The 20,336-nt window shown below is 48.7% G+C and overlaps 1 protein-coding gene across 2 annotated transcripts; it reads right to left on the reverse strand.

Moving 5' to 3' along the window:
* Positions 1 to 101: 101 nt before the first annotated feature.
* Positions 102 to 20,214, reverse strand: slc8a3 (solute carrier family 8 member 3). Of its 2 annotated transcripts, XM_077621829.1 has the most exons (8): positions 19,897 to 20,214; positions 16,985 to 17,525; positions 12,598 to 14,487; positions 6,450 to 6,556; positions 3,846 to 3,970; positions 3,656 to 3,755; positions 2,535 to 2,804; positions 102 to 1,456 (listed from the first exon to the last, which is right to left on the reverse strand). In XM_077621829.1, exons 3-8 carry the CDS (start codon positions 14,430 to 14,432, stop codon positions 1,080 to 1,082), a joined length of 2,814 nt encoding a protein of 937 aa, XP_077477955.1. In that variant the 5' UTR covers positions 14,433 to 14,487; positions 16,985 to 17,525; positions 19,897 to 20,214; the 3' UTR covers positions 102 to 1,079. The 2 variants fall into 2 exon arrangements, with proteins under 2 accessions (XP_077477955.1, XP_077477957.1); XM_077621831.1 differs by lacking the exon at positions 19,897 to 20,214 and having other exon boundaries at positions 16,985 to 17,572.
* Positions 20,215 to 20,336: the final 122 nt, after the last annotated feature.

Here is a 20,336-nt window from a genome sequence, read left to right on the forward strand (position 1 = left end):
GCAGGGAATATATGTATAAATATAATCCAAACTTGAACTCGTATCCTGCCAGTGGAGGCGTTAGACGTCCAATCTAAGAGTCAAAATGGATTTGACGTCTATCGCCGTCAATGAGTGAAATGAAATGAGATAAATCCACCTCCAACATGCACACGCATCTTTGTCGCCCTCCAGTGGCGAGAAATATATGACGGCCTTCAAAAATGGGCTGTTTTTAACATCAGTGGTTCTTGCTGGCAAAGTGCTCCACAAATCTTCAAATCTTCAGCATAGTGCAATGGAAAGAAGGAAGTAGAAAAATATCTCTCTCAATTGATCCACCTTGTCATCTTACGTCCTTAATTCTTATGATTTGGGATTGGAGGAGGAAGTGAGCAGTGAGACAAGAGATAGGCTAAGAGGACTCAAATACGTGTCAAGACGTCATTCTGGGATGTTGCTCAGTCAGCCGTCCCTTTTGTGCGAGCGCTTAGATGTGAACCATACACAGACGATATGGAAATAGGTCATTTTATATCGAGATATAGGGTGAAAGTCATGTTCAATCATTATTTGTGGTTGAAACGTACACAAGCGTATTGCTGCCCCCACGTCACACTTTTTCATATTTTCGAAGCCGTCTGGGTTTGATATATATATATATATTTAATCTTATATTGCTGGGACAAGTCCAACATTTCATTTCGTGTTCAATCTTTATCAGTTTGCGCATTATTGAAATAAATGTATTTCTTTTTGTACCTCAGAGCAATGGATAAATATATTATAGGCATGTAAAATAAATAAATATATCGAAATTTTCGGTTTTGGGTCAAGAAATAAATGAGACGACGCTTTTATTTTACGAGTGCGTGGCAGCGATACGCTCACGTAGTAACAAAAAAACATGGAAATCATCCTCATGATCCCATCCATTTTTCTTCCATTTTTTTTGCGTGTGCGTTTTTATCGGCAAAATACTTCTCTTTTTCTTATATGTAAAAAAAAAAGAAAGAAAAGTCCGGCTCCCGTTCAAATCGTAGAGAAAAATAGAGTCTCACCCGGAGCCCGTCTCCACGGCGACCGAGTGTGGTCTCTCCTCAAAAGCCTTCTATGTGGCAGTAGGCCTCCAGGCTGGAGAAGAGCACGTAGAGGAACCAGAGGCTGAAGAAGAAGGCCGAGGTGGCCAGTCTGTGTCGGCGGGGTCCGCCCAGCTCGCCGCCGATGTGCGCCCGGCGGCGGTAGAGCAGCGCGCCCACGGCCAGGAAGGCCAAGATGGTGAAGAGCGTGACGGAGAAGGCCAACGAGCCGGCCTGCACCACGAAGGCCTTGCCCTGGTTGTGCCAGTAGACGGCGCCCACCGACCACGCCAGCCCGATGCCCAGGAACACGTTGACGGCGTTGCTGCCCGTCACGTTGCCGATGGACGCGTCGGCGTACGTGTCCTGCACCGCCGCCACCTTGCTGGCGAATGTGTCTGTGGACACGGCGGAAAACAGTCCGTCAAAATTTGAATGTGCATTGGCAAAAATGTTGGGACTCATTTTTCAATGGCTAATTGTAAATATATTGTGATTGTTTTGTGGGAACGCAAAAAAAAGAAGACCTTTGGAGTAAACTAGTTTGGATCATTCGTGAAATGTGGCCCAACTGTACTCCACTGCCAAGTGGAGGTTGTCTTATGCCAAGGGTGTCAGAATCGGTCGGGTTGGTTCGCGGGCCGCTTTAACGTCAACTTGATTTTAGGTATAATATTTAGATTTCTTTTTTTATAAATGGATTAAAAGAACTGGATTAAAAGCCCTGAATATTCCGTTTTTCATAGATGTAAAACAATGTTTATTTTAGCTTTTTTATATATATTTTTAGATTTTACAAAATGATTTTTGAACTAAAAACACAGAAAAAATGGATTAAAAAATGACAATGATTGATTTAAAAGGGGGAAAATCAGGAAATTTAATATACATCTATATTCTTCATTTGAATTTGATCCTAAAACAGAAAGTCAGCACTCATCATTGACTTTCCCGGGTCACACAAAATGATGCGGCGGGCCAGATTTGGGCCCCGGGCCGCCACTTTGACACATCTGTCTTATGCGTTTAATTCTGGGATGCCCAAACCCTTTCATTTGTTCCGAGTCCAATGATCAAATTCACCAATTCAAGTCTAATCCATTCATTAACCATAACTCCATTTACTCATGAAGTGATCCATTGATCTTTAATGTTCATTTGTATACCGATTGTATTCTTACAGCGATACCTTGACTTACGAGTCCAATTTGACCCGTGACTCATAAATCAGCACCTGGAATTATGAGCCCAATCCAATGGACTCATAAAGTGGCGCACTGAATTGCGAGTTTAATTTGTTTAACCTCGTTTTTCTACACGGCGGTGCCTTGACTTACGAGTGGAATTTGAATCTGACTGACGTAACTGTACCGGCGTGCATCGACCTACAAATTGCATCCATTGAGTGGTGTTGCGTGCAAAAAAGGGCGCTTAGCCCGCGCCGGCCTAACCGGTAGGAAAAGCTCGAAAACTGACCTGGCACGGAAGTCCCGAGCGCCACGAAGACCACGGCGGTGACCGAGTCCTTGAGTCCCACGGTGCAGCCAAAGTGCGAGGCCAGGTCGCCGATGACGGCGGTCAGCAGGCCGATGACGGCGATGGACACCACGAAGCAGGCCCAGCCGTTCAGGTAGTCGGTGGGCGGCACGCAGGCGAAGACCACCTTCCAGAAGACGGTCAGGAAGTGCATGACGTAGTCGAAGCACGACGGCAGGCGCTCCTCGCCCGAGTCGTCCTCGTCCTCGTCTGGGGGGGAAAGTGGATTGGAAACTTCAAAACATATCCAAGAGAGCGGCGCCTCTACTTACGAACGAGGTGTTTCAGCTTACGAAAGGCTCTCATATGCAAATGACTCTTCCAGAAATAAGAGCCAAGTCACGGAATCCGACAAAGCTTCAATACAGCGTCGCTTGTCTGTTATTTTATTTTGAAATTGTCACAGTAGTGTTGCGTTCTGCTTGACGACCTCCCTTGCGTTGGCCCTCTAACAACGGCAAATTTCTTTAGACCGCCGTGGAACCCATTAGAGCACAGGTGTCAAAGTGGCGGCCCGGGGGCCAAATCTGGCCCGCCGCATCATTTTGTGCGGCCCGAGAAAGTCAATGATGAGTGCCGACTTTCTGTTTTAGGATCAAATTGAAATGAAGAGTATAGATGTATATTAAATTTCCTGATTTTCCCCCTTTTAAATCAATCATTGTCATTTTTTAATCCATTTGTGTTTTGTGTTTTTAGTTCAAAAATTATTTTGTAAAATCTAAAAATATATAAAAAACGCTCAAATAAACATTGTTTTAGATCTAGAAAAAACGGAATATTCAGGGTTTTTAATCCAGTTCTTTTAATCCATTTATTTAAAAAAATCTAAATATTCGATCTAAAATGGTCCGGCCCACGTGAAATCAAGTTGACGTTAAAGCGGCCCGCCAACCAACCTGACCGAGTCTGACACCCTTGCATTAGAGAATTTACATATAAACTACTGCTCCACTTACAAAAAAGTTTTGGAAATGTCCACTATACTGTTTGGATTTTTATTTTAGTACGCGCGGGCTATAGACGTGAAAGAGTTTTTATTTAAAAAAAAATGGTGGTACCTGCACTGACGGTGATGGCCTCCATGAACTGCTCTCTCCACGAGTTGGTTCCCACCACCAGGGCCAGATTGGTCTTCCTGATCAGCTTGTCCACGGTGCTCTGCCACGACACGACAACACAACACAACACAGCAGAACGCCGTGAGCGCCAGCGCCTTACCCTCCGCGCCGACCCTCCCTCCTCGCCCACCTTGAACTCGTAGGACTCCTCGATGATGACCTCCATCTTGGCGTGCTCGCCCAGAATGGGCTTTCCCATCTCGGCCACGCGCTTGGCTTCCTCCTCGTCCGTCGTCGACTTCCTGTCCGGAACGTCTGCCGCGGGAGAGGACGAAATAAATGCTTTTTATCAGACAGTTGCAAAAAATATCTGAGACTTTTTGACTTTAAAAGTGGTGAAATGACACATTTTCATGTATTTTGACTTTGAAATTCGGAGTATGCTCTCCAGGAATAACATTTTTTCAAAATAAATTGCTTCTGGCGCTCTCTGCCCAAAAGGTTCCCGCGTCCTGTTCTATGGAGGCTCATTGATAAGCCATCCATTTTTGAGCACAGCGCCGCTGAAGCGGAAGGTGCGTCTGGATGTGGCGGCGTGAGGAAACGTGAGCGTGGCGCCTTTTGCGTGTACGCTAGCGCTTCCGCGTGCGTGTCAGCCTGCCCGTTAGCCAGCCAGCCAGCCAAGATAGCCCACCGCCTGTCCGTGTCCCGGACACCTTGTCGTGGCTCGTCTCCTGGCTGACAACATGCCTCTTGGCATCAAATATTAAAGAGGACGCCATTAAAGATCAGAGCCCAGTGCTTCTCTGTACACTCGCGCACACACACATAGAAATCAAAGAGATAGCACGCACGCGCTCACGCACGGTCACATCCACTTTCAAATTCTTCAAAATCAACCCTTCGTCGACGACGCGCGGAAGACTCGGGTTCGATTCCCGCTCGGTGGCGAACGATTGTCTGTTTGCGACGGACTGGCGACCAGTTTAGGGTGGATCCGCCGATCAGCGCTTTTCAAAATGAACGCGTGAGGGTGATGGGGGTGCTGGATGCAATCCTTACTATAAATAGGCAGTGGCTAACACCCACAATTATTATAATTTTTTTAAAAATTGACACCAAAATTGACATGACAAATGATTTGATCATTTAGAAAAGCAACCAAAAACAGTGACTATTGCCAAAAGAGCGGAATAAATATGAAACAACCTCTTTAAAATGTCTATTATCAATTTAGATAAAAAGAAAAAATATATTTTCAAAAATTTTCTTTCAGTTAAAAACAAATATTCTGGTCATTTAAAAAAAAGTGATTTCAAAAGGAAGCGATTGGTTAAACAAAGTGCCTTTACTGCGGCAACTGTCATCTTTTGGACTTGATTTTGGCTGCTTTTAACCACACACACAAACACAGATGCATGATGGGAAGTCACCGCCGTCCAGCAGCTTGGCTGACGAGGAGATGAAGATGAGGAACATGAAGGGAGGAGGGGGGAAAGAGCACCAAAAAAAAAAAATGAGTGAGTGAGGGACATGGATTTGTGCTCTCCAAAACATGACTTTGCATACTAATATCTGGCTGACTCTACTGGACCATTTTGCCCTAAAAATACTCAATTCAACTCCAGACGGCGCGTTTGGCCCCCCCACCTCCTCAGGGCCCCGCCCCCTATTCATGCCTGCCCACCATCCAGACCATGGCGCAACTTTCCCTTCCCGTTTGCCTCCATTTCAACGTATTCCACCTTCTTGAGTGAGTGACTGCTGCGGTCGTCATGACGACGGTTACTAGACAACGACTCTTTAGCCAGGGCGGCGGCGGCCAAGGAGCGGGGAGAGCTTGATGCGCCCCTCCCACCTCCAATCCAAACAAACTGATCCCTAACCCCAACTTCCTGAAAGCCTCAGCGTTTTTTTTGCCTTTGATTGACAGCGAGTCAGGCGTGTCGGCGACAAAGAGGAAGACGGCTCCGGCGTCGGCGAGTGACGAAGACGCCAAATGACAGGCGGCGACGCGGCGAAAAAGCCGACAGGCTGTATTGTCGTCCCCCTCCCGCCGCCCGGCGTCCGCGCGCGCGCGTGACGTGCTAACCCCGGCCTCGCCGCCAGGCTAATGGGCGCCTTGGACGTGCGACCACGAAAGGCTTTCACGGCGCTCATCTTTTATGAAGGCGCCGGAGTTTGTCGCCGGCGCCCGTTGGCTTTATTAACGGCCCAGCGCGCCACGGATGAATATTCCGTGACAACTTTTTGTTTGCTTTGCAGAAGGAGGCCGTTGGGCTTACACTCCCTCTGCCTCCATTTTTTCTTTGTTTGTTTTTTGTAGTGTTTAACTGACTTGAATGGCTCTTTGGGTGAAATATGCTGGACCAATTAGGCTCCTCCTTCATTTTCTCTCCCTACACTCAAAAGGGGGGTGCTGGAGCCTATCCCAGCCCACTACGGGCAGGCGAGGGACGCCCCGGCCAATCGCAGGGCTCGAAGAGACAAAGGACAACCAAGCTAGCTAGCTTTGGCCAATTTAGCGTGTTCAACCCGCTAGCCTAGCATGCATGTTTTTGGGATATGGGAGTAAAGCAGACAGTAATTTTCATCCGGAAAATACGGCCCGTTGTTACTCGAGGATGCTTTTATTTTGAGGGCCTAAAATAAAATGGAGGCGTATTTGTTCATTGGAGCTGATGCAAATTCATTTGGCTGCGAACGGTTCGGCCAGCACACGTCCAGCGTGCTTAGATAACAATAACGAGGACGAGGACGAGGACGACGTTGGCGTTGGATAATAGCGTCTCACCTTTTTGGAGACTCATATCCACCACGCGAGGCTCGGCCAGCTCCAGGAAGAAGTTCTTGTTCTTCTCGTACTCCTCGTCGTCGATGATTTTCACGTGAATGAGTTTGCTTTGGAGGAGGAGGAGGAGGAGGAAGAGGAGGACGAAGAGGAGAGGGAAAAGAAAGAAAGAAAAACTTGAATCATTTGGAGTTCTCCATGTATTGACACTTGCTGAAAATTCTACCCAGATGGCATGACTTCCTATTTTCTTGATCCGTGTTCTCCCCGGGGCTTGCCTGGTTGGCTTTTCTGTGGGTACTCCACTTCCCCAAAACATGCACGCGAAGCGAATTGAGCGCTAAATAGCCCCTAGCTACGAGTGATCGGTTGTTTGTCTCGTTGTCGTGCCCTGCGATTGGCTGGCCACCCATTCAGGCTTTCCCCCACCTGCCTGAAGTCAGGTGGGATAGGCTCCAGCGCCCCCTGCGACCCTTGTGAGGGAAAACGAATAAATAATGCTGTTACTTAACATGAGTGAGAGCTATCCGTCTCGCTTTTTTTTTTGACGGATTTATGCTTTTGCCCCTTTGAGGAGAAAGCACTTTTTTTTTAATAATGTATCTCTCGCCTATATATATATATAAATATATATACATATATGAGAAGAGGAAAAAAAACTTCAAAATCCCATCCCGTCGCCCCTTTTTGTCGGCGGTGCTAGCGTCAGCGTGTTTTATTTCCCCGTCGTGCTTAGGAAAGGAAAAAAGGATCCCTAGGTGAGTCTCTCTCGGGCTGGCTCTGATTATTGTTGTCGTTGGCGCAAAGTCTGGGAAAAATACAAAATAAAAACGTGGAAAGTTCCCAATTTGGTGTTGGGGGATCGTTGAAGGCGCAAATTAAGAGCACGGCGGTTGGGGATATTTTGGGGGGGGAAATATTCTATGTCATTATTATTCCTTCACGCCATCGCGACAAAACTTTTACAATCTCAACACGTGAATGATCTCGGCCATTTTTTTCTAGGCCCGCTATGGATGGAGATAGGCGCGAGCAGCCACCGTTCACGGGAGCAGCAGACCCCCCAAAAACCCACCACTAGCTTTCCACTCACTGGGGTCAAAAGGAATCCCCGGCCGGAACGCAGAAGGGCGGGCTGGCGCTTTGCCCGCCGACACCAACTGCTGCTAATTTAACGCCGCGGCCGCGTAAGGCCAGATGGCTAGCTAGCGAGCGAGGGGCTGCGGCCAGGCCAGGCCGACTGGCTGGCTGTTAAAATGGGATGGCGGGGCGAGGACGCGCTGTTAACGGGCGGGTTAACCTTCCCTGGGTGGTGGATGTCTTGGATGGAAATGTGGCTGACTCAACGCTTTGTTATTCCGTTTCCCGGCGTTCACCACTTTTGATTTGAAACACGTCGTTTGCCACGTGCTTCAGTCAAATGTTTTTAAGAAAACAACAAAATGGGCGACTTTTCGGCAAGTCCGCTTCCTTCCCTGCGTTCAATTGGCTTAGTTCAACGCTTGAACCGAGGCTAATATCGGTAGCTTTGGTGTGAAGGCAATGGATGAACCCTTTTTTCTACCATTTGGGGAGTGGGGTGATGGAGCCTATCCCAGCCAAGCTGGGGACACCCCAAATTGGCGGCCAGCCAATCGTAGGGTGCAAATAAAAATCAAAACAAATCAAAAAGCGACAGACAGAGGACAATCAATCATAGCGGGGGGCAATTTTGCATCTAATTAGCCTAGCATGCATGTTTTGGGGATGTGGGAGGAAACCAGAGCACCTGGAGAAAACCCACCGAGGCAACTCTGGGGAGAAAATGCAAACTCCACACAGCGTGGACCCACCTGGGATCGCACCCTCGACCCCAGAACTGTAAGGCGACACTCTAACCACTCGGCCGTTGCTATCGGATCAGAAGTAAAAAACAACAACATGTCTACTCTTGAGCTCGTCGTCCACGAAGCCAGATCGACACGGAGAAAGGCCTCCGAGACGAGAGCTAAATCTTCATGTTTAATGCACGCCGTCCTGCTCCGTCACGCGTGGATTGGCCGAGCAGACGGGAACGGGCACGGGGAACGAGGCGGCTAAAAGCCCAGCCGGTGCGCACCGCGCCGGGCTACCCGGAGGGCCACCGTTACACGCACGGAAGGAGCGCAATCGGCTGTCGCGCGGCGGAGGAAGTCGCCGGGACTTCCTCTCCGAATGGACGGATGGATTGGACATCCGTCACCGTCAGTGGCAGCGGAACGTGATCATTGGTCGCACGCGTCGCTGGCTATTTATAGCCGCCGGCCCATTAGGCCGTCTTATGTAAGCGCTCATTAGCATTAGTGTTAGCACAGCGTATCTCCAACAAATGGACCGGATGAGCTAAAAAAGCACGCGGATGATTAGCTTAGCGCCGAGTGGTTAGCGCGGAGGCCTCGCAGGTTTGGGATTAGGGTTCGATCCCGGGAGGGTCCTCGCCGTGTGGAGTTTGCGTGTTCTCCCCGGCCATGCCTGGGTGGGTTTTCTCCGGGTACTCTGGTTTCCTCCCACATCACAAAAACATGCTAGCTAAGATCATTGGGTGCTAAACTGTCCCTAGGAATGAGTGGGATTGGTCATTTGTCTCCTCGTGGCCCGTGATTGGCTGGCCAGCCATTCAAGGTAGTTAGCTGGGATGGGCTACAGCACCCTCCGCGTCCCTTGTGAGGTTAAGCGGTTCAGAAAATGAATGAATTTATGACAATAAAGGCAATTTGGTTGAAGGGAAATTGCAAAGCCAGACCATCGAATAGCTTGCGCACGCGAACACACACACACTCACACACGCCGCGGTTGCCATGGCGACCCAGCTTCACTCCGACAGAGAGGAGAAGCGGCATGACTTCCTGGAGGGAAGGAGCAGGAATCTCATCACTGCCCGCTGCTTTTCTGCCTCTTGCTTGATTTATTTTTAGCGTCCCACGCGGTGGTTCGCTGAAGAGCCTCGCAGCGTTAGGCGCCGCGCTCGAGTCCTCCAGTTTTTTTGCATGGCACTTTACGTCTTCATGCAAAACCTCTTCCATTTGTCTGTGAAGCTTAGCAAATCTCACGTAGGTAGAAATGCATTCTGTATAAAAAAAAAAGACTCTAGAGTCCTCACTTAAGCTAACCTCGGGATTGCCGACTAATTTAGATAGCGTTAGCGAGCCACTTTTCAAAACTTCAATGTCTTGTTTGCGAAAAAGCAAAATCATTTGGATACGTGACAATTTAGGCTTTGATTAGCGCAATACGAGTATTTAGCCTTTTACGACTTAGCGACCCAATTTCAGACTCACTTTTCTTACGAACGATTTGAAACGGTTCTTCTTTTTTCAATTTCGGCATCAAGGGGGTCAATAAAAAAATCATCCCAACCTGCAGACAAACTAAGGCCCAATACATAAATACATTTTAAAAAGCCAATCTTCTCGAAGGATTTCAAGTCAAGTTTCTGCAAAATATAAATCTCCAATTTCAACCTTCCACTAGCGCCACGAACATCGAGATGAATTTTCCCGGCAACTTATCATCCACAGATCCCCTCCATCTTCTTTTTTTTATGGCCATTGGCCTGTGTTCCTGATGAAAGAGAGAATGGAGAAGTACTGAGAATGTTTTTTTCCCCCTTTTGATTCCCCCCTAGTGTCATCCCGATTATATAACGGCCACGTGCTAAAAATAAAAGCCGCACTACGAGCTGCCGATGCTGTGCCACTGACTACCAACCCCGCCTCTACCCCTACATCTACATACAAATATATTTATACGCTAATCCCTCCATTATATATATACTTCAGAGACACGCTTATTTATTTCTATATTTATTCATGTATTTATTTATTAACTTACTTATGACCTATCTATTTATGTCTAAAATGTATTTTTCTGTGTCTGCATCCTCACCCTCTTGCTACCGTGACAGCGAAATTTCCCGAATACGGGATGAATAAAGTTATCCAATCCAATCCATTATCGCGGCGAATGTAGCCCAGACGTGGCCGCGATAATTGAAAAACCGCAAAGTAGGGTCACCCTTATTTAAAAAAATAAAATAAATACATTATTATTTTTTTTCTACTTCAGTGCTGAGCTGGCCAGGATTTTTTTATTATTATTATTTTTTCTTTTTCTTTGAGGAACCCAAATAAGGAACGAATCCCCCCCCTCAAGATTTACACGGCACTCGATAAAGAGGGGAACGAGCAGGTGACGCGGCCGGACCCGCATGGCGTTATAAATAAGCCTTAACTTAATTGCATTCCCCTGACGGAGATCGCCCGACGGGGAGGGGGCCGGCCGCCATATTTATTGCCACTCCACCTGTGCGAGAGTGCGAAAGAGAGAGAGACGAGAATGTGTGTGTGGGTTTGTGTGTAAGCCAGGGGATGAGCCAAGGATTGTCTGACAACGAGTGTGTTATTGTGTCAAGTGTTTTCGAGTCCAGATAAGAACATCTTTCTGTGCCACTCGACGGATGCCAATAGCGGGCGGAGCACACTTTTTAAAGTGTGTCAATGTGGATATACAGTAGCCGAGTACGTTCGATTCCCAGGAGACAAGGCGGGGAAAAAGTCAGCATATTCCGACAAAAAGCTTGCTTTCGGCGCACTTTTGTTGCCGACAATTCCATATTTTGGGAATGGGCCATTCATCGTTTGATCGGACGCCACGTCGTTGGCGGACGGATGGATAAGCCAATCACGACGACGACATTTAAGTCCTGCTAATACACGTGTCAAAGTGGCGGCCTGGGGGCCAAATCTGGCCCGCCACATCTTTTTGTGTGGCCCGGGAAAGTCAATGATGAGTGGCGACTTTCTGTTTTAGGATCAAATTCAAATGAAGAGTATCGATGTATATTAAATTTCCAGATTTTCCCCCTTTTAAATCAATCATTGTCATTTTTTAATCCATTTTTTCTGTTTTTATTTCAAAAATCATTTTGTAAAATCTAAAGATATATATAAAAAAAGCTAAAATAAACACTGTGTTAGATCTATAAAAAAATGGAATATTCAGGGATTTTAATCCCGTTCTTTTAATCCATTTATAAAAAAAACAATCTAAATATTATATCTAAAATGGTCCGGCCCACGTGAAATGGAGTTGACGTTAACGTGGCCCCCGAACCAACCCAAGTCTGACACCCCTGTGCTAATACATTGGCGCTTCCTTACGTCTCGACGCCCCCCGGCACCCCCGCTGACTGCCCCTCCCCCAGCCTCAGGCGCGACCCCGTCGAGCGGACGATGTCAGAGTACGGATGTCCCTTTGATTGACGGCCCGGGTGTCCTTGTGAGACAGGAGGAGAGCGAGAAGGGGGAAAAAAAAGAATCGATATTTGGGAGAGGCCATTCCGTAGCGTTGACGGGATGAAAAAAGGCGGCGCGGACGGGACCGGGACTGGCTCATTCCTTCCCTGCCCGCCACGGCGTTTACGACGTTTACGTAAAGCCGTAACTCAAGGACGGCGCTCACCCGAATAGAAGCCGCACTCTCATCAAATGAGGTGAGCCAATCGGCACGCACGTAAACAACAAGGATAAAGGAAAGGGAAATTGAGAAGTAAAAAAAAGGAAAAAGCCAGTGGGATTAGTGACGCCAGGTCGGTGGGCTCAGCACTTCCTGTCGCCGCCCGCAGTTGTTGTGTGACAAATCCTCACGTTGGCTTCCCCTGGCGTGCAACCCGCATTCAAACGCAGGGAGCCGTGGCTTGAGAGGGGAAAAACAAGGGCTTGCAGAAAAGGATTACAAAAAAAGCCCCATGTTGTTCATATTGAACTCCTGGCGTCCAACCAATCAGAGGCCAGAGGCACGCCATCTGGACTTAAAAGCAAAACTTTTTGTTTTTTCGAGGGCCAAACAAACAAAGAAATAAAATGAGGACAACGAGATTAAAGTCGTAGTATCACGGCGGGGGAAAAAGTGTTCATGTGACGAGATTAGAGCGGTAGTGTTACACGGCTAATTGGTCGATGTTAGCTGCTACGTATTTTTGCCGGCTCGCTTTTAAAATTCCACCAATGTCGAAATTCTTGATCTGTTGGCTCATCCACTCAAAATCAATAGTTGGGATTTATGGGCGAACGTATCGGACGTGTGGTGGAGCGCCCCCGTCGCCCCGCCCCCCACGGCGACCCCCCCGTCTTACCAGGTCTCGTCGTTCTTGAACTCCAGCTCGCCGTAGGCGTCCTCGAAATCCCGTCCGCCCCCCTTGGCCAGCCCCTCCACGGTGCGGTAGGGCAGGAGGACGGTGCCGCGGGCGCCCGACGTCCTCAGCACCTTGACCTCCAGGACGCGGACGCTCTCGCTGACGCGGGCGGCGCCGCTCTCGAAGGTGAAGATGCCGGCGTGGTCGTCGTCCAGGATGGTGACGGTGGCCACGGCGGGGAAGCCCAGCGCCGCCCGGGCGTAGGGCAGGCGTTCGGCCGACAGGCGCTCGGCCGACAGGAGCTCCGCCTCCGCCTCCGCCTCCAGCACGCGCGGGTTGCTGAGGCGCACGAAAAAGTGCTCGTCCTCCTCGAAGATGTCGTCGTCGATGATGCCCACGCTGATGTCCTTCAGCGTCTCGCCCGGCTTGAAGACCAACGTGCCCTCGGTGAACTCGTAGTCGGCGCCGGCGTTGGCCGAGCCGTCCTCCGTCTTGTAGTCCACGCACACCGTCTGGCCCGGGTCGCCGCCGCGGCGGCTGACGCCCAGCACGGCGGCGCCGCAGTTCTCCAGGCACTGGTAGGCGGCGGGCTCGAAGGCCAGGCGGGCGGCGTACTCCTCGGACCGCTCGGCGGGCGCCTCCGGCGGGCTCCCGCCCCGACCGGCCCGCTCGGCCGCGTGCTTCTTCAGGATGTTGCCGGCGCCCGTCATGGCGCGCGTGGCCTGGATGCGGTAGAAGGCGCGGCTCTTGTGCTGGTGCGACAGCGCGTAGTAGTTGGCCATCTCCACCAGTTGCTCCGCCTCCTTCTCCGGGTGCTTCTGCTTCAGGTCCTTGAGGATGAGGATCATGTCGTGGCGGGAGGGCTCCGCCTCCGTGGGGTCGTCATCGTCGTCGTCGCGGCCGTAGCCGTAGCCGCCGCCGTCCGGGAAGCGGTTGCGGGCCACCTCGCCGTCCGCCCCCGGGGCCTTGGGCGGCCGCGTTCCCTCGGCTTCCAGCGTCAGCACGCCGGCGCCGCCGTGCTTGTCTCCGCGGTACTTCCGGCGCATGAACTTGTAGAAGAGCAGGCGGCGGTCGGCCACCCAGGCCAGCGTCACGCAGACGGGGAAGAAGGCCAGCGTGAGGAGCCCCTCCCACACCTGGACCTCGTTGGGCGAGAAGACGGCCAGGATCATGTAGAGCCACACGTAGGCGAAGATGCTCCAGCCGGCCGTGACGAAGAAGACCCGCAGGTGCTTGACCCGGCGCACCTCGCCCTGCGGCACCACCGACACGCACAGCCCCACGATGACGAACATGTTGAAGGCGGCGCTGCCCACGACGGTGGCGGGCCCCAGCTCGCCGGCGCGGAAGCCGTGGCCGCACACCTCGATGACGGACAGCAGGATCTCCGGGGCCGAGGAGCCCAGCGCCATGAGGGTCAGGTTGGAGACGGTCTCGTTCCACACGCGGATGGTGGCCGTGGTGGTCTCGCCGTTGGGCCGGCGGATCAGCACCTCCTTCTCCCGCGAGGTGATCACCTCGATGGCGGCCATGAAGCGGTCGGCGATGATGGACACGCCCAGGAACATGTAGATCATGGCCACGAAGTAGACGATGACCCGGGCGATCTGGTCCCCCGCCGACGGGTCCTCGGGGTACCAGATGGGCAGGATGATGCCGGGGGTGCACTTGGACCTGCCCGAGCAGGAGGCGTTGCCGGGGCTCGCCGCCGCCGCCGCCACCGCCAATGACGGGCTCGGGGTGCTGCGGGCCTCGGCGCCCGGGAAGGCGGCGACCAGTCCCAACCACCACAGGGGGGCCGAGCACCCTGGACTCGCCAGCCTGGAGCCCTCCATGCGCCCTCCTTGCTCTCGAGGGTGTCTACCTCACTGTGATCCAGCCCTGGACCCCCTGGACACAAAGTAGGAAAAGACCGTTATCAAGCTAGCTGTCCAAAATGGCAGCTCGGCAGCCAAAACTGGCCCGCCGCCACATCGCGCATATGCTATCACACACTCAACTTTACGTTTCTGGCTAGAAGACCCATTACAAATTCGCCTCAGCTGCAGAATGGAACCCGGGAGCGGGAAGCGGACGACAAAAAAAGGGGTGCCCGTGCGCGAAACTTAAGGCTTGAATGAAAAATAACCGAACAACCTGACAGACTTAAAACTGGGTAAAATGAACCAAGAAACAAAACCGACGAAAAGACAACGTCACCCAAAGAAAACAGTACTCAGTAAACCCAGTATGTTGAAAATCACAGGTTTTAAATTCACAGACAGGGGTTGATGAACATCACAAATCATTTCATGATTAAGCCTTTTCACTTGCCGGAGTATTTCATATACATACACAGGTGTCAAAGTGCCGGCCCGGGCGCCAAATCTGGCCCGCCGCATCATTTTGTGTGGCCCAAGAAAGTAAATGATGAGTGCTGACTTTCTGTTTTAGGATCAAATTCAAATGAAGAGTATAGATGTATATTAAATTTCCTGATTTTTACCCCTTTTAAATCAATCATTTTAATTTTTTAATCCATATTTTCTGTGTTTTTAGTTCAAAAATCATTTTGTAAAATCTAAAAATCTATTTTAAAAAAAGCTAAAATAAACATTGTTTGAGATCTATAAAAAACGGAATATTCAGGGCCTTTAATCCAGTTCATTTAATCCATTTATTAAAAAAATCTAAATATTATATCTAAAATGGTCCGTTCCACATGAAATCGAGTTGACGTTAACGCGGCCCGCCAACCAACCCCGAGTCTGACACCCTTGCTCTACATTACGAAGTCATCTGAAAGACAAAAGAAGACATCATTTTGGCATCGGGACTCAAAAATTTGCGAGGCCAAAAAGTCACTTGCAGGGTTAATAAAAATGGCGCTTGAAGTCAATTAAGGCAACGGCGGATTGTGGCTCTCCCAGGCCGGCCGGCCGGCGTTACATTGGACCACATTACTTCACTGAGTAATTGCTCGCATTAATTGGTGTTAAACATTGACGACACACGCTCGCTCTGCCACGGCGCCGTCTTATCGCTCGTGATTAAATATGGCGGGGGCTTTTTTGGGGGGGGGCGGTTTCTATGTGAGTCATTAAGCCGCATGATTTATTCATTCCATGTTGGATGTTGTAGTATTGTTGTTTTTCAAGCAGGCTTACGGAGATTCTCCTAAAAGCCCCAAAACAACAAAAGCAATAGTTGAACGAATATTAGAGCTGACAAAGGTCAAAAGTCATATTTGCTCGTGGCTAAGGACAATTTTCACATTTGGTGAGCCTTTTTTTTGGAGTGTTACCAGCCACGCGTCCAAAAATAAAGCTTCATATGATCTCATGCTAGTGTCTAATAGTGTCCAAGAAATGAAAATGACTCCCATTGTGGTTTTAGTTAACAAAAAGTGAAGTGAGCACGCTATTATTGCAATTATTTTACGTTGTGTTTGGAAAAAATGGCCACAAGAACCAAAACTATCAACTGTTTTTCAGGTAAATGACTGAAAAAATAAAAACATGGCTTGCTTTTCTTTTTTTAATTTAGCAGTTTGGTGAAATGTGGCGTATTAAGCTACGGAAGATTGGTAGTATTTGACAGGTCTAGAATATGGATCTCTTGCTTTATCTACTCAAATCGACTCGCTTCAACTAAACGTCCATTATTTTAATCGTCGGTTATCCTTTTGAAATATTGTTGACACATTTTTTAGGCTCTTTTTTATACTTAGAAAAAAATACTCCAAAAATACGGACCGTTTTTAATGGTCAAGCCGTTTAAAAAGTCAATCATCAGCACGTGAAAGTTGTTCAGGTTCCGAATTTGTATTAACGACAGATGCCACGCCCCCCCATCAATCAGCCAATGACAGATCCGGCTCCACACCCGCATCCGGCTCGCTCGAGCACGCTAATCTGTCGTAAAATATGTTCTCGTTTGAGAACTAGCGCGAGAACACAAAAAAAACTCAGGAATTTCAACAGAGTCATAACAGAATCAGAAATAAATGTTTTTTTTTTCCCCTCTTGCTTGTTTATTTTTTGGCTTCGCATCAAGTTAAGCGTGTTTGGGATGCAAAAAAATGGGTGAGCATGAAACCACCGTCTTTTTCTATTCTTGGACGCGAGTGGGCGTGTACGTGTAGTCTGTCAAAAGTGTGTGTGTATGTTGGGGGGGGGGGGGTGTCATTTGAGCTGCAAACTCAGCACGCCTTCAGCTGTTGCTGATTAATCATCGGCGATACCTGAAGTACACGTGCGGGGGACGGAGGGGGGTTCCCCTTTTTGCCCCCTCCCCCTTGTCCATTTCATACGTGGACGCTATTTACGTGGAATTTTCAGATTAGCATCCGTGGCACAACAATCGGTGTGTAGTGAGGATTATTTTGGGGTGTCGCTCGCTCGCTCACCTGTGTATCTGGTGTCCGTCGGGCCGCAGCACCTCCACCCTTCTCCAGGAAAAAATTAAAAAAATGTGGCGTACCCCCAAGCCCCGCAATCCTCCGCGCTTCCCCCGGCGGGCGGCGTCTCGACGGTGTCCGCCGGAGGGGCTCGTGGCGGCGGAGACGTCTTCCGACCGACCCCCCCCCGGAGCCTCCTGGCGTCTGGCGGGAGCGAGCGGTGCCGTCAGGTTGGGGGGGTGGCGAGGAAATTGGGAGAGGGGGCCAATTTCGTCGGTCCTCGCCGACGACGGACGCTAGCGGCTGGCGGGCGGGCTGGCGTGAATCAGCAGCGCTCTTCCCTCCTTCCTCCTCTACGTCCACGTTGGGTGACGCTCGCCCGCAGAGCTCCGTGACCGCCTCCTCGTCTCTTTCATCTTTTAGGGAGGGGGGGGGGCTACATGATGATGATGATGATGATTTTCTTCGCCGGCGTCCAATGGCGGCGTCCGCTCCTTCCCGCGCGCGCAGCCGCCGACGTCACGCTTCTCATCAGCTGAGAGGAGAAAACCTGCAAGAGGGACGACGGGAGTCAGACGGAGAGGTGAACGTGGTGACGCGGGACCCTCGTCGGACGCCGTTGGGGGAGGGAATGGTGGATTTTTACGGGAAAATGCCCTTTGGGGAGGGGCTTTGATGCCTGCTTTGGTGGACCTCCAAGACAAATACTCCCCAAAAAATATAAACATCAACATTTCTTGTCTCCAGCAACCATTGAGCTAAAATGAACGCTACACAAAGTATGTGCTATGGTAGTTAGCGAAGAAAGTTTTTGGGGGGGAGCCTAGTGGCATATCCAAAAATATAGCTGAACATTATCTCATGCGTTTCAAATAGTTTTCAATGGTTAATTCTTGCAAAGAAACACAAACAGCAAATCAACGATGACTCACATTTTAGTTTCAGCGTTGCAAAGGCGCTACTTCGAAAAATAATGGATAACGTGCAAATGTGAAACTTGTTTACGTTGCGTTTTGAAATGAATCATCACAGTATGGTAAAATGGCTAGCCAAAAATCATTAAAAAAAATTTCTGCACCATTGCTAGGAAAAAACATGGCTTTTTTATTGGAATTTTTCATACAGAATGCCTACTTTTGTAGTTTGATCAAAACCGGCTAGGAAATTGGTCAAATTTTCTCGCTCTGGGAACGACATGACCACCAACAAAAGCATATTCCCATTTCCAACGGCGAAACTAAGGTCACACATCAAGCAACACCCTCTCCGTTCTAACGCCTTTAACGTCATTTCACCAATGAATCATTTATGGTCGGCTATTGACAAAGACGCCTGATACGTTTTTGCTCGTGGTTTTCCGCCGCTGGCGGCCAATGAGTTGGCCTCATCTGGGCGGTCCGGGTCGCGGCGGCCACGTTTCCGTCCGTCCGGCTCGTCGTGTGCGGAGTCGAGCCAAATTAGCCGCGGGGGGCATTTGTTCCGCGTGGACTCCCCCTCAGCTGCCAAACATCAGGCTATTTTTAGACGGCGGGCGAGTGGGGGGGATGAAACCGAGGTTGCGTCCTGCCTCCTCCCCTGCCTCCCCCTTCCTCCTCCCCCTCTCCATCACCACGGGCAGCCTTCGAGAACAACTCCCGTGAAAATGTTTCCCCGGATTCTTCGGAGATGAAAAGCACGACCTTGGCAGCGGCGCCAAGAATTCTAGGACGCTCATTTGCAAGCTCGCTACTTTTTTCCTCTCCGTTTGAACTCTTACGACAAAACAACGCCATTAAATTGTTCTCCGCGCGTTTTCACGCAAATATCGGATGTTATTTTGTGGCTATGGACCAGGAAGACTGCCAATTAGACTGAGGACTAGAGTGGCTCTTTTGATGGCTCGGAACTAAATTATTATTAGACCTTTCTACATGCATACGCACATTGATCATCATTTGATTAGCACAGCGTAACAATGTTGTTAAAAGAATTCACTATTTTTTAACTGTAAAAGTGGTGAAATGAGTAAAAAAGGCACAGATTTTCATGTAGTTTGACTTTTAACTTATGCTCTCAAGAAATAAGATAATAAAATAGGATTTATTTTTATGGCAAAAGGGTTCCCAACCCCTCCCTCACCTAGAAGATATATAAAAGTTGTATTAACCGTTAATCAGTGTCTGGAGCTGACAGCGACCCCAAGCGGTACCCCACCTGCGGTGCACCCTTATCTGTAAATCGAACCTCTCTAAAATTATTAATAGCTGAAATACAAAGGGCAAATTAAATTACTATCGCCTAACATGTTCCGTAATTCTCAGTGGGACGTAAAAGTTGAGTTTTATTGTTGCTTTTTTGGAGGCTTGCTTTGCGCTCCCAGCCAAAAGGGATTTGTACACTAAACATGATTTCATAAGAGTTCAAATAAATTGGACGTCTATCGCAGTCAGATGTAACTAGTTACGATACATGAGTGATAAAATGCTCAGGGGGGAGAAGTTATTACTAGCCACACTGTAAAATGTTATTACGCTTATTAGTTGACCCTAAATATGTACAAACTAAATTTTTGAAACATGACATTTGAATCTTAGCTTATGCAAAACAACTGAACTGTGCTTAAATCATGCAATGTCCTATGCAAGATATATGGCCAAATGCGCAAATTGACCATCCCAAAAATGAAATAAGCAGTGGTTACAGTCTTGAAAATGGTTTCAAATTGCACCGTAGTTAAATTGATAAATGAACTAGCTCGCTAGCTTGACCCAAAGCTACATATGGAGAGCTTTAAACTACGGTTCAGGCTATATCGGAAACTATTGTACTTTTCTGAAATTATCAGCACGCTAGCAAAGAACAATCTCTGACTGGGTAATGAATAGATAGCTTTCACAAAGTCAATGTTATTCCTAAATCCATTTTGATTTCAAATGACTTACCAACATATGACGCCATCTTCGCAGCAGTCAATGGAGGAACCTGCTAAACATCCTAGCATGAACAACGCTAGCATAAACACGCTAACTATCGAGGAGAAATCGTGCAATTTTGGCATCTTTCGTCATTTTTTCTCCGTTTTCGGGCATCAATTGAGACTCTCCGTTGCCCGAAGCCTATTGTCTTGGTTCTGATTTTATGGTGAATATATTCGTAACGTTCTTTTTGTCTAATGACAAGAATACTACTGTCATTAGCTAATTATCGGAGGGCGGAACACCTGTCGAAAAGAATCAAAACAAAAATCTTTACAAGCTGAGAATTAATTTCGAAATATGGGAACGTTTAACCTTGGACAACTTTTAAAAATAAGCCTCTTATTGTGTCTATTGGAATATTTTGGCAATTTAATTAATTTTAGGGTATTTTTAATATACATCTC

This window comes from Stigmatopora argus, chromosome 15 (genome assembly GCF_051989625.1).
Source record: "Stigmatopora argus isolate UIUO_Sarg chromosome 15, RoL_Sarg_1.0, whole genome shotgun sequence".
Lineage (NCBI taxonomy): Eukaryota > Metazoa > Chordata > Actinopteri > Syngnathiformes > Syngnathidae > Stigmatopora > Stigmatopora argus.